This window comes from Helicoverpa zea, chromosome 1, assembly GCF_022581195.2.
Source record: "Helicoverpa zea isolate HzStark_Cry1AcR chromosome 1, ilHelZeax1.1, whole genome shotgun sequence".
Taxonomy (NCBI): Eukaryota; Metazoa; Arthropoda; class Insecta; order Lepidoptera; family Noctuidae; genus Helicoverpa; species Helicoverpa zea.
In genome coordinates this window covers 13,966,624-13,981,683 of record NC_061452.1, presented here as the reverse complement: position 1 = coordinate 13,981,683, position 15,060 = coordinate 13,966,624, and the positions used below count along the sequence as shown (strand labels likewise).

The following is a 15,060-nucleotide window of genomic DNA, read 5'->3' as shown; positions in this document are numbered from 1 at the left end:
AGAGAGAAAGTGTGCCTAGCTGTTTATATATGGTGACTGGTAATTAGTGACAGAACGTAAACACGTGATTCTACTCATAATCATAAATACCTTTCCCAAACAACCCTTTTTCATGTATTTTATTTCAATCATGATTAAAATCACATGTTCTAGTTTCGGTCAAAAATTACCGGTCATCCAAAATACAGATAATGCTATTGTTTTAAAAAATAATTTGGTTTATTACTGCACATTCTAAATTTTAAATTAGAAAAAAAAACTATTCAGTGGCCACACGTAGGGGTCACAACTCGGCGCATGATTTCCAATGAAACATTTCCCGCGTTATCAGGGCGCCTGCGCCCGCTGCACACCTCCTTGCGTCACACCGCGGTGGTGGGGATAAAAAATCATCGAGTTATATACGCGAAAGGCGCGCGCGTCGGCCAATCGGTCAGTGAGCGTTCAACGTGTGTAGACGAAAAATGTGTAATATGTGTACCCGTGACGTGATTGAGGCCCCGGCTGTGGTGGCGCCGGCGCCGAAACCCTCGCGTACTTTAGAACGAATGAAGAAGAAGCATAACATTGTGACGGACCCCAACAACCTCGAGAAGCAGCAAGAGGTGGAGTACCAGCCCGACCTGCTGGCTATCTCCACCAAGTACTCGAAGATCGGCTACGACCTGATGAAGCAGGGCCTCGTCCGCCTGCAGGAGACGAAAGCATACGTGTGAGCGCACTTTCTTTTTTGTTAGGTTATGTTCGTAACATTCTCTTCGTAAAGGTCATTTAGACTTAAAAAAAAAATCATGTACTGTCTCTAATAATTATTATTGAAGTGGTGATTACAATATTTTGGCGATTAATATCTATCACATGAATGATTACGTGTGTAGTTTTCAATAGACATGACGGACGGCTGTAGCGGTTAAATGGCTTGTCGATGCAATTTTTCCGAGTGTGAAAATTTTCTTTTAGCACTTCCGATATTGATACAAGCAATATAAGTTTTCCCATTATCCATTGTGATTTTAATAGTTACTTCCTCCAGCGATTTAACATGTGTACTAAGGGAATTATCATGATCCCAGGCATATATTATTATGATCCCAGGCATGTATGAAAGTTTATGTTAATATGTAGTTATATGAGCTATAAGTATTATTGCCAAATTTCATGAAAATCCAATCAGTTGTTCTAGCGTAAAAGGGTAACAAATATACGTATACATCCTTCGCATTTATAATGTTTTTTGCTCTCATACAGTAACAGTGAATGGATAGAAAACTACCTAATGGAGAACGAATCAATCATTCCATCGGCTTATCTAAATTAGAAATTTCTCTTACGGCTATTTTCAATATCATATCTATCGTTAATTTGCTTACTGGAGATCACAATTTGACACAACTTGTAGGGGCTATTGCTGAAATTCTCTGTTAACTAAATCCACAGATAGATTGAATTAATCCGCAGTTGCGGATTAATCACTCAGTCAGTGCATGGTCGATAGCGTTGACCCTGCATCGGCTACACGTTATCAGGAACTCGTGATGCGTGTCACAAAGGATTGATGATCAGATCCACTTAATCTGGGGCCCGATTCTCCTAATTTTACTTAAGCGACCTTCGATTGACGTTCGACTCGATTCGACTGAGATCCAATCCCGACTCGATTACGATTGAAGCGTATGTGGCATTCCGCTATTTTTTCTTTGAAATAAGCCTTTTTATCCTTTTCTGTCATTCAATAATGAATCATTTTGTCTGCAAATGATTTACGATTGCAAAATGATTGTACAGCAAACTACCGTATAGACCAAAATCATCAAAATAGCAGACCAATCGCACACCAATCAAATGTCAATCGAATACGATTGGTCTTTTATTAGTAGCAGAATGCCCAATATGGTTAAAACTGCTATTACGATCATATTGCAATTCGATTTCTATTCGATTTTGACATTATAAACTTAGGAGAATCGGGGCCCTGAAATGTCGTGATCGGTGAAAGAAGTTATCTCTAGGACTATACTTTGGACTTAGGCGGAGCACGTAGGCCTGCTTTCTTTCAGACTTTATGATTCCATGCGACGACATACTGAGGTTTTTGAATTGAGAATCTACATCAATAAATTAAAATGGTTTCCATTTTTAAAATTACCGGGATACGCTTTTACATTAAAAAAAATTAATTCAAAATAAAGCGTTTACTTCAAATGGTGTTAGAAAATTTCAAACAATTAATTTTTCCTTACTAAATAAGTACATAGTTGCGCAAATTCTGTAATCTGTCAATCAAAGATATGCGTATCTGTTTAAACGATAACAACTAACACGGGCTGTGTTGACAGGTATCATAGATAAATTATATTCGAACTTCCTAGATCCATTATCTTAAACTACTAAACCCACTTACTCTTTGGAACTCGCCTTAACTACCGTTTAAGATAAGTTGGGAACCATTGTTCCTATTCCTTGTTAAAAGATACCATAGACTAAAATGTAAATGACGTTGCATTTTTTTTCTTTTTTGGATAACACTACACTCAAACTGAGGACTTTAGAAAATAGATAACATTCAATATATCCAGAGACATTTTTTAACTAAAGACATGTTTAGATAAAATATGCAACAATATAAATCACAAAATTAGGTAATCAAAACTTATCTTCAATAAAAAAAATCGTGCCGCGTCAACTTCTAGTTCATAAAAAATCATAACTCTATCGCTCATAAGACCATTTCTCGGTCACTGTCGCCATTTTAAATACTTCCCATGGAGATAATAGTTGTATTATAAATTACTATTATTCTGTTACTGGGCATTGATTGGAACGGATCTAGATGTCTAGCCTAAACCGAGGTCAGACTGTCTACTGTCTGTCACGAATATTAGTAGGATTTTGATATAAAAAGTTCAGATTGGTTCTTTCTAAGAAAACAACTTTGGGAATGTAAAACAAGGATATGAGAAGTTCCTGCTTACAAATGTTTAAGTTACTGTTAAAGTCTGACATTTTTAAAGGATAAATAATGAGAATCTTTGTACGATTATGTTAATTTTAATTGACTACCATGTCTTACAATAACCATTTAAATACATATTAGCATAATTATTTAAAAATCTACAATTTATTATGAGCTTAAATCTACTCACTCGTTTCAAACGTTGACAATTTGTCACATGAACCTTTTTGTTTCGGACCACTTTTAAAAATTAACCTTGGATTTGTCTTTGGTTACGGTTTGGTTCAAATATGGCGGCAAATTATCCATTCTTTAGATAAATAGCGAAATGATAAGGGTAACCATTAATTGGAATAATGTAGATCGTGATAATAATTTTCTACGGTTCTTTTCTGTTTAATAAATGCTGTTTTTTTAACAATTCCAGCTAACACGGTCTATTTCTTGAATTATGGGAATTGAATAGACAAAAATAGAAACTCTTGAACATTCAAATTGAATGACAATCGATTGTGAATAAATTAGGCAATAGTGCTTTACACTAAAAAGAATCGAATCAGTTGCTCTGAATCGCGACCACATAAAAGGTCAAATCACATTTTGGAGCACGCTTTCATTTCATTTGTATCTTATTGGGAATGTTCTTTAACTTATACATATAACAGTCACTATATTTACCTAATAGGTAATTACTATAAAACTTTTTGAATATTAAACATAGCTTGAACCCTGTACCACAGATAACTATAATAGTTACTGTACTAGATATGCTACTGATGGCTACCTATTTTTGTCTTTTTTTTTTTTACTTAGTAATAATCCAGCTGTCAACTATTTCTCGTATATTTACTTGGAAAATTAGGTGAACAATTTCATCACCCATGTGACAGATATTATATACTGACCATACATAAGCAATTACTAAGGAATGCAGCCGCATGATGCAACTGTTCGGCCTTTAATTATAGCCGGCATAGTGATAGCCTGGACGTTAAATAGTATTAATTGATAACAATGTTTAAATGGGACATATTTATTTATCCATCTCGACTCTTCCAATCAATACTTAAGATTGAGTACCAGTATAATCAAATATGAACCTTAAGAAAAGATTAGAAAGTTAAGAATGTAATGTACATATTTTTCAGTATTAGAAACAAAAATCTTATCATTTTATTATCACATTAAACACGTTAATCTTCAGTACAAATAAATAACAATTATATATATATATATAATTATTATATATATAAATAATAATAATATTTTCGATCTATTTATAACACTAGACGTCAGCTATTTAAACAAGCGTGAATACTTTATAAGTGGTTGCACAAATAAATATAATGTTTTACTATGATAAACAGGAAAACATAGTGCAATGTTCCGGATATACACGGAAGAGACAGATAGACAGACATTTGGAGTGTACACATACATAGTAGCTACGATAAACGAGGCCACAGAAACTAGTTTATATACTAAGAAAAAAAACATACATTACTCATTGCAAACATTATCTATTTCACGTGAGACTGAACTAAAGTCGGCTTTCAAGAAAATTGATGCAATAAAGAAACATTGAAAGTCATGCCAAAACAAAGTAACGTATCACATTTCAAAGACTGAAGACAAATAGGTTGTTTTAGTCAAGTTTCCATTAAAATCTTCCACAAAACAATAAACTTTACAACACGTGAAATTAAGGACACTCATAAAAAACTAAAGACAATATTGTTGTCAATAAACGGTCATAAGTCAAGCTGCAGAGTTTTAAGCGCCAATAGAATCTCTGCAAGTCTTGGTAATAATGACTGCTGAAACTGATCTCATATATACATACTCATAACATGATGTACGTGGCCTGAAAACGTGTCTGCAGGCACGTAACACCAGCACTGCACTGTTTATAACCCTCGTGATCATGTTATTGTATTCTGCAGAGTTATTGAAGCAAAACTGCAGAGAAAAATCGTCTCTGTACCGATTTAATAAGGATGACAGAAAACGCATTGTTCTTTTGGTGATGGCTATTCAATAGGGGCTCGTGCCTTCAGTTCTCACGGTTGTCCGACAATCACATGTTATGAAGTATTTCAGCCATCAAAACGTGAGGTGTTTCGAGTTTCCATTTTCAGACAATGAATACAGGAACTTGATAGCAGGAAATTTAAAAATCTAACTTTAAAAGTCTAACAAGATTAATGTGTTCTAGTTTTCTGCATTAATATAAATAGAAGCAGCTTTCGTAATAAACTTGTTTTTGTTTATAAATAAACTCTGCATTATCATTACGACTCTGCAGTTTCACTTCAGTTAGTAATGAGACTAAATATAACTGCAGAATTAGATCAATAAAAAGATAAAGATTGAAATAGATCACCTTCAATTAATTATACAATTACTTTTAATAGTATCTCCTTTGATAACAGACTTATCTAGTAAGCTAGTGTACTAAAAATATATTCTTTGTTGATAGGGTTTACTGGTAGGATTTAAGATAGTAGCCCTAGCCAGTTGATTGTCAAGTGAAAGATTTCAAAGTCCAAATTCTACTTTTACTGAATGTGTAGTTGAATAGAATTGCGTGGGCGAAAGTATTTTCAAAACCAGTTTTCACTTACTACTAATTTTATCAAAGACATATTAACTTCCACGCAAAGTTAAAGTTAATAGTTAAATTAACAAATCTCCACTTTCCTATCCATGAAACAGCAGGTGATATAGGTTAGCTTATGGCAGCAATTAAATTGTCTATTGCCTGTGTTATGCCAAAAAAGGTTGGATTTATACAAGAAAATTCCTGTGTCATTACACTCTTATCTGTTACAAAGAAAAATAAACCTTACATCAGTAACTTTATGAATCAAATCAGCTGTATCAATACTTTATAGGTACAAGTAATTTGAGTGAATAATACCTAATTATAACAAGTGCTATATCAATGATATAACATTATAACATTAGTAATGTTATCGTTGCATAATTTTTGTTAAATGTATTGTGATTCATAGAGGTCGGCTTTCGTACTCAAGTTTCAAGTTTATTCACCTTTGGACTTCAGTTTTTATTTCTGTCTAGACTTTGGTAGGAACTTTAGATTTTTCTTGGAAAATTACTGTATCATTAAAGCTGAAGAGATTTTTTGTTCCCATGTTTGAAAGCACTAATCTCTGGAACTACTAGTTGGGTTTGGAAAAATCTTTCAATATAAGAAAGGCATAGAGGTGGAAGCCATCCAGTTTACAGACGCCTTATCTAATAACCCATTTCAATTGCAATGACATGTGCAATTTATTGTATGTCGTTACATATTTGATATTAAATTATCCCACTACAAACTATCTTCTAGACATTATATTGCATCGGAATTAGACTGATTAATACTAGGTACTTACTGCACTTAACATGAAGTGGTTCAATAAAACCAATGTATGTGTACATTGTCACAATGACAATCCATCTTTTTCCGAGTCCGTGATACATTTATCTAGATTGCTAGATATATTGACAGCTACATAATCTAGACTTTCCTTAGGGTGCGTCCACATCTGGCGAATGCGCCGCGAATGCGCAGCACGCGAGCCGATCGCGAGCTGTCCGCGAGCTGCGCGCGTGCATTTTTGTTCGTGCGCCGCTTCTGCGCCGCACGCGCGCAGCTCGCGCGCGACCTAAGCGCCGCACGCGAGCGGCGCGCAGGCGGCGCGCGACGTCTGCCATCTTCGATAGTACTGAGCCAATATACGGAACTGTAAGGGCGAGAACTGATTGCGCGCAGATCGCGCGCCGCTCGCGCGCTCTATACGAGCCTTGCGTGAGTTGCGCTAAAGAGGCGCACCGAACTATTGCAGTGACTGCACGCGCGCAGCTCGCGGACAGCTCGCGATCGGCTCGCGTGCTGCGCATTCGCGGCGCATTCGCCAGATGTGGACGCACCCTTAGAAGAACGTGTTTGTTTGTTCACTTGTTTTTGTTTTTTAGGCCTTGTGTAGATAAGATGACGTGTTTTGTTTGTTTTTGAGAATGGAAATTATAATAATATTTTTCATATACTTTCATATGTTTTGCAATATCTTACTACTATATAGTGTCTGACTTTTCATTAGAGCCTGCAATGGCCGTACTTTTTGAAATAAATGCTTATGACTTTAACTTCTAGAAATTTCCGATCTTTAAGTATCCAAATGCGAGATAGCTCCATGATTTCCAATTGCTTTTATAGTTACCTGTAATAATAATAATAGCTACCTATATACTGGCAGCAAAGTGAGCATTTAAAAGCAAATAAAATATGTATTTATCACTCCTTACTGGAATACTAAACTTAGTTATTTCATTTTACTCAGAATCCATTCCTGCACCATACCTACAGAATTGCATAATATACCTATGCAGTTCTAGGTACCTAATTATAATAAGCACGTTGCTAAGCTGTCATTGTAAACTATGTGAAGCACCTGACGTTGCTTACGTAACAATGAGCTCAATATGTAGAATGCTCTGAGTGCCGACATTTTGAATGCGCGGGCGTGAGCAACTCGGGGGCGAACTGGGAAATAGGCCAATAGTATTGTGAGATTTGGACTAAATTGTAGCTGTGGTGTAGGGACTTTTTAGGTGTTTGTTCTAGAATAATGCTTGCTTATGTAAGATTGGGTTTTGATATGAATTAAATACTATGGCGTCAAAAATATTTTGCAGTTTGCCCTAGTTGTAAAACATATTTTTGTAGAACCTTATTTTAGGAACTGTTATTCCGAACTTATGAAATTCTCAGGAAATTATTCCCGAACACATTTTCATAGGTAGGTAAGCCTGTTCAGACTTGATTGACTTGTATAATAATATAGGTAATACATACAAGTCAGACATAGGTTTTCAGGAAAACATCAAATCGTCACGAGATAAGAATGATTGATTATTTCTTAGCATTGTTTCGCATTGCGAAACATTTATTTTTAGCGTCGGTAAAACCAACGGGATGTGGTCTTACTATGACTTCAGAAATAAGTGAGCTATAGTTAAGGATTTTTTGACAGTAACAAAAATTTTGGAAATGGAAAACAATTAAAATACCTTATATTTTTCCCAGTTACACAATAATGAGTACACTTTTTTCTTCTGTAAAGAACAAAAAGAATTCTATCGGATTGAATGTCAGTGACATCCATAGATAAGATTGTGACAGATTTTAAGCGCCAAATGATAGATTATCTTAAATTCTAGAAGTTCATTTGAAATGAAACATGAATATGAAAAACCCAACTGTAATAAAATTGAAAGATATTTGATAATGTCATAGTGGAACATAGACAGATTCCATGACTAAGATTTTACCTACTGATCACAACTTACTTTAATTTTTCAGTTTTCTTATTTTAAAATGTAGGATACTGTTTTTCTAAATAGGTTTTTAAAATATAGGTACGTTATTTGTCCATCATCTTCAATCGCGCTTTTTGCACTTTTTGCAACAAAATAATTTGGCTAACGGATTATCGACTGGCCATCGACTATTGTGCAGAATGACCTCAAAATCAAAGTTATAGCGGTGAAGGTTGGCAAATAACGCTTCTTATTATTTGCAAATAAAATTATACTAAGATCGAAAAGTAATTTTATTAGAATTATAGGCACATCGTTAATTGAAAAATTAAAAGCTTACTAACACACTTAGCGTTATTTGGTTGTAACCTGTATTGTAGATTCCAAAATTAAAAAGCTTCTATCAAAAGTCTACGGTTGAGTGTGACCTCTTGGTTACTATGACTACCGAAAAACATTAGAATCTACATATATAAATAATCTTTATATAATAATAGTCTGTCCTTTATGCTGTCCTTTTGATATAGCTAAGAATCTTATAGATTCCAGTTATCACTGACTTGTGACAGATCTGCGTATTGGCAAATCCTAACTGACGTAAGATTTACTAAAACAATGGAAGATTTTACGATTTCATTGGAAAATTAACTGAGAAATATAAATGACGGTGTTTATGCAAGGCGTATGAGTATTGGTCTGAACCTTGTATGAACTTAGAATTATGACGCTTCATTATAAAAATAGGATTTCCAGGTATCAAAGAACCGTTCAGTAGCCACAAATCTTGAGTAGGTATTCTTCTTACTGAAAAGACAGAAAATGGGTTTTTTTAGATCATGAAATAACTTCTGTAAAAACTTAGTTATAAATTTGTGTTCCAAGCATGACAACATGAATTTTTTTCTGAGATAAATCAATTATGTGATGACAAGATAAATACTCTTCTTCATCTTTATATCCGTGACAAAGGTTACAAACCTTTCTTTTAAAACTGAAAGATAAGATTTAAGAGGACAGGAGCCAGAAATGACAGGTATATCTTATCACTTTTCTTTTGACAAAAGAAATCTATCATTGACAAAAAAACTGCTACCTACTTCATTTGTAGCTTTCTATCTGGCCAGCTCCCAATTATTCGTTCAAAAATGCATCTTCTATTCAATTGTTCTAAAAGCAGATCAATGTGCCCTCACTATTCCAGTTCTCTCATAGCCCGATGAGACGGCAATCTTTCACATAATGTGTCTATGAATCATTTTTTAATTTTCTTACTATAATAGTGAGCTATGTATTAATTAATATCAGCAGTATTACTAAAGAAAGTAATTCCTTGATAATGAAAAGTGAATCAAAGTGCATTCTGATCATAAAACTAATCTCTTAGTGATAAGGATTGCAAGCGAACTACGTCACTGCTCTTATCTATACATATAATAAATCTGTAAAAAAACTTTGTCTGTACATTGAATATAATAAAAAAATAATAATTGAGTGGAGTTCAGAAACAGTAATAGAGCACAAATCCAAAAAAAAAATTCTGTCTGTTTGTCTGTATGTCTGTATGTCTGTATGTCTGTATGTCTGTTTGTTTGTACACGCTAATCTTCGGAACTACTGGACGGATTTCAATGATTTTTTCTTTGTTGTAACGGTATAGAGTCTGGGCAACATATAGGCTATAATTTATCTTCGAAACTTGAAGACCTGGTGCAGAACTGCAACAGACCAACAAAACTATAAGAGATACAAAAATGGTGCCATGGCAAACATTGTTCCACGTGATGAGCATTTTTGGCTGAGAGAATAAATTTGAAGATCTGGAACACCTGATGTGGAACCCCAAGAGCCCAGCTACACTGTAGCATATACGGGTATGACGTTTTAGCAAAAGTTGTTCAATCTGATAAGCACTCTCTGTTGACTTATAAAAAATGAAGATCTAAAACACCGGGTGTGGAACCCCAAGAGCCCAGCTACTGTGTAGCATATACGGGTATGACGTTTTAGCAAAAGTTGTTCAATCTGATAAGCACTCTCTGTTAACTTATAAAAAATGAAGATCTAAAACACCTGGTGTGGAACCCCAAGAGCCCAGCTACTCTGTAGCATATACGGGTATGACGTTTTAGCAAAAGTTGTTCAATCTGATAAGCACTCTCTGTTGACTTATAAAAAATGAAGATCTAAAACACCTGGTGTGGAACCCCAAGAGCCCAGCTACTCTGTAGCATATACGGGTATGACGTTTTAGCAAAAGTTGTTCAATCTGATAAGCACTCTCTGTTGACTTATAAATTGAAGATCTAAAACACCTGATGTAGAACTCCAGAAGCCCAGCTAAACTATAGCATATAAAGGCATGACGTTTTAGCAAAAGTTGTTCGATCTGATGTATATTTTCTGTTGACTTATGAGAATCGAAGATCAGAAAAAACTGATGTGGAAATGAAAGCTATCTCTAATTTCACTGTATAATCATATAATAAGCTGGAAGTACCTCCAAACGGTGAAGGCGGTAATAGTTTAGCACAGACTTTCAATGGTGATGGTATATCATCCTCAATTTTACTCTTTTACTACAAAACTTTATAGAATGAATGTTCGAGTTTTAATGCTATTTGAGGGTTGTATTCTTTTTCATTTATCTTCGTAGCAGGGTAGCCTGCTCAGTAACGCGGAGGGCGAGGGGGCAGTCAGCTAGATTTTAATTGATCAGGTATCTTCTCCACAATAAAACTATTACCATGGCCAGAAAGAGGTCGACTTTTTTCCAATGTTCCTAGGGAGAGAATCATAAGATCCCAAAGATATACGAAGAGCGTTTGGAAGGACTTGATGCTGTTCGAGAACATCAGTCTGCAACTTGCTCCGAGGAAATCTCATCGGATCACGAAGCGCGCCTCCGTCATTGGAAAATTTACGCATCTACATCCATATCTCTAGAGAACTTCTCAAGTAAAGAATATGCTACTCGCGAGTCGGAGACGTTCACTGATACAAAATAAGCATGGTGAATCAAAGAAAGTAATATTCCGTCTTTTAGATAACCCTAAAATAATGGACAAGTATTTTTTCTTTTCTTTCACAAACAAAGAACAACGAAGATACAACACGCTTGAATGTTGTGTTAAGTCACTTCTTAGTACAAATTTTACATAGACGTGACGTCGAGCCCCCACTCTCCGACTTTGTTGCGTTAAATCTCATTGTTATTATTGTTATTACCTCAAGAGCCTTTTCCCCAACTATGTTAAGGTCGGCTTCGATGCAACTGAGTACCAGTGTTTTACAAGAAACGACTGCTTATCTGACCTCCACAACCCGGTTACCCGCTCAACCCAATACCTCTTGGTAAAACTGATCACACTTACTAGCTTCTGACTACCCATAACGACTGCCAAGGATGTTCATTGACAGCCGGGACACACTAGGAATGACAGCTTCTCCAAAAACCGGTCATCATTCATACGAAGTAAGAAAAGTTGCATTGGCAGGTACTTTACAGACCTGGAATCGAAATCACACACTCATACTTGAGAGATTGGTTCTTTAAACACTAGGTCACCACTACTTTGTTATTTAAGGGTCCGTTCAGAAAGACCACTTAAATGCGGACTAATTAGAATCACTACTTTTCTCCCTATGGTCACGCCTATTGCGCTTTAGTTCTTAGCGTTTTGTTTAGTCTGCTGTGCTTTTGCCGTTGACGTACAAAAGTTAAATATATGGAACGTTTCGAATGATTTTGCGTATTCCGTTGTTTTCCCGTCAACGGGCCCTTAAAATTCAACATCAGACGATTCAGATCTTTGATTTTGCTGACCCCGTAGTCGCTGGCATAAGGGACAGGATCCGCGTACGAAGTCGCGGGCAGAAGCTAGTCATACATAAAGTTTAATGAACAGAGAAAGTTATGCTTGCCAAATATATAAATAACTTTAAAATGACATTTCAGAAAATAAATATGGACTTGAAAATTGAGCCTTAATCTAGAACCTGGCCTCATCTAGTTTATTATACAGATATACCTATTGAAGAATTGAATGGAACCTCAGTTCACTCTTGATGTCTATGACCGATTGACAATTCAGGCTGAATGAGGGATATTCCCTTTACTGAAGGCCGTTTTACTGATAACCTGATATAATAGATTCTAATCAGCTATTGTCTTAGTAAACCCACGTGATATATTTAAAACGATATTTTATGTAGGTACTGCATGATAAATCGGATTTAAATGTGCTTGACGTTTTTTGGCAAGCACACTTAAAAAGTTCAGTCACACTAAATGACAGTATAAAAATAGAAATGACACGTCAATTGCATAAGATGACACTTGTTAAAACTTTCACTCAAATACAAGTATGTCCATTGTGTACTTTAGCCATTGTCTATAAAAATACTGCAATATACCGATTCTAAATGTAACTACAATTAATACATCTTTATCTTATTACTGACAGCGTTGAATAAATATAGGTCAATTAAATCAAAAAAAGTTTATATTTACTAACAATTTTGTATATCATATTTATGCTAGTTTTAAGGTCTCTATCTATGGGCCTTTGATGCCTGAGAATAAAGATGATTTGATTTGAAATCAATATCTCTTCACGAAAATTTTTATGTATTGGTATCTTAATTATTTTACAACCAAAGATAAATCACGAAAATGTTATATAACTAAGTACGATGCAAGAGGTTTCTAACACATATTGAAACTCTTTGGTATATACTGGCTGCTTTGAAAGTACTTCGTTCGATTTAGCAACCATAAAAAAACAATAGAAGCTCATACAATTAGAAAAGGTTTCAAAAAAGAAGGATAAATACTTTCTCAATATGAATGCGTATTAGCTCCATTAATTCTAATAAAAATCTTCACAGAAGACCGTGAATTACATAGTAAACAAATTCTTGATACCTTTTACAGTTTACCTTCGGGCAGCTAATTATATACTAATCAGACCAGATCATTGCAATCATCAATCATTTACGCTTGTTCAAACAACAAAAACTCGAACCATTCTCTTACAGACAACCTTCATTGCTTCCCAATAAACAAATAGTACAAAATTACAAGATTTGTAACAAAATTCTTCATTAGAATTCCTAATTTTTCCTACTTCTTTCCTCAAATAAGAAAGTCTACTCGATTAGGTAATGTACTGAAATCATAGTATCAAAGTTTACCAAAGTAATATCCTTCTAGGTAATGATAGTAATTAATATGAGATAATAAAAAGTATAAATACACCTAATACTACAGACATCGGTGGGAAAACAATGTCCTGATTGAAAGCGTGATTAGTTTATGTAGACAAACGAAAAAATCCTTCAAAGATAAGCAAATTACGCTTATCAAAATGCACTTAACCGAAAATAAATAAACGATGTTTTACTGTATACCTAATTGAAGCCTTAAACAACAACGGGGTAACATACTGTAAACGAGTTAACATTTTCTAAATGCTAAGTGCATTTTCTAGCTATTGCAATATCGATTGTTTTCCGATAGCCTAAATACAATCGATTCAAAGCCTCATAAATGTTAATCGATAATCGAGTACTTGATTTCCAGGCTAATTGTTTTAAATGTTAATACGGGCCTACGAGGTTTGTTCGAATCGATTCCGGCCCACACTTTGTAGTTGGCCCAGGAATATTGTTCGTACTTATGTGTGGTAGATAAAGCATGTCTTGTGTTCTGATTGTATCCAATTGTGCTGTAGGGCTGTGTACAGCTTACTTCTAAATTGTAAATTACTCAAAGTTGACTTGAAGTAGACTTTGATACTGCGGAATTCGATAAATCAATAAATTCTCATAAATCTACGTGAGCTTAATGTTGTCATATCTGGACTCATTTAACCCCTGTCACAAAGACTGCTGTAAATCACAACGTGGTAACCGATAACTCAATTTCGTCACAGATTATTTAAAAAATACACGTTTTTACTACGAGATAATAAAAAACCGCATGCAAAAACATGTGAGTTACGAATCTGTAATCGAATCGACTTAACGTTTCGTTAATCAAACTGACGTCGCCCACGTACACATAACGACTGATAGGCAGTTGTATAAATAAACTAATCGGTTTATTTACCTTATATTTAGGTAAATCATTATTATGACTCAATGCGGACTTTGAAGGAAATATTGCATAAAAAATTTTCAATGTCTTCAAGCTACAAAACAAACGCCTTGATTCATTAGGTACAATAAATTGTAACCATCATTCAAAATAATAATCCTGAAAATGCAAAAACTTAAAAAAACAAACAAGGTACTAGAAGCTTTATTTAGAAAATGCATACAACATAAAAGATGAAGAATAAAAGTTTATACAAAAACTCCAAAAGATAGTCGGCTACCACGTTACTATAGTGACGCATGTATTTCTTTTTAATTTTTTTTACCACGTGAACCAAGCAGGTCACGTTGTCGCCAGTGTGCGAACTGGCCAATATTTTGCTAATACTGCACGATAAATTCGATAAGATTGTAAAACTATGCTTCCCGGTCGTTACACAGACGTGCTTTAGTTGACAAAGAAATGTTTTGTATCAATAGCAGTTTGGGAATTGAAATTGGTCTTCAATTGATAGTCTCTCCATGTTGAAAAGTTGTATCAAATAGAATGACAATAATAGTCTTTTGTTTTATTTGAAAATGCTTAGTTATTAATGTTCTGAAATACACATGTAATTCTTGATTTAAGACTCGAGACTCAAATAATAGTTAACTTTAAAAACTTATAAAAGTTGTTTATGGTAAAT

At 34.7% G+C, this 15,060-nt stretch overlaps 1 protein-coding gene across 1 annotated transcript in view; it reads left to right on the top strand.

Annotated features, from left to right (window-relative positions):
* The first annotated feature begins 424 nt into the window (after positions 1–424).
* Positions 425–15,060, top strand: part of LOC124639797 (transmembrane protein 205) — a 42,317-nt gene continuing 27,681 nt past the window's right edge. The window contains exon 1 of the mRNA XM_047177664.1: positions 425–712. Within this exon, the coding sequence (XP_047033620.1) occupies positions 465–712 (248 nt within the window). The 5' untranslated portion in view covers positions 425–464. The remainder of the gene's footprint in view (positions 713–15,060) is intronic.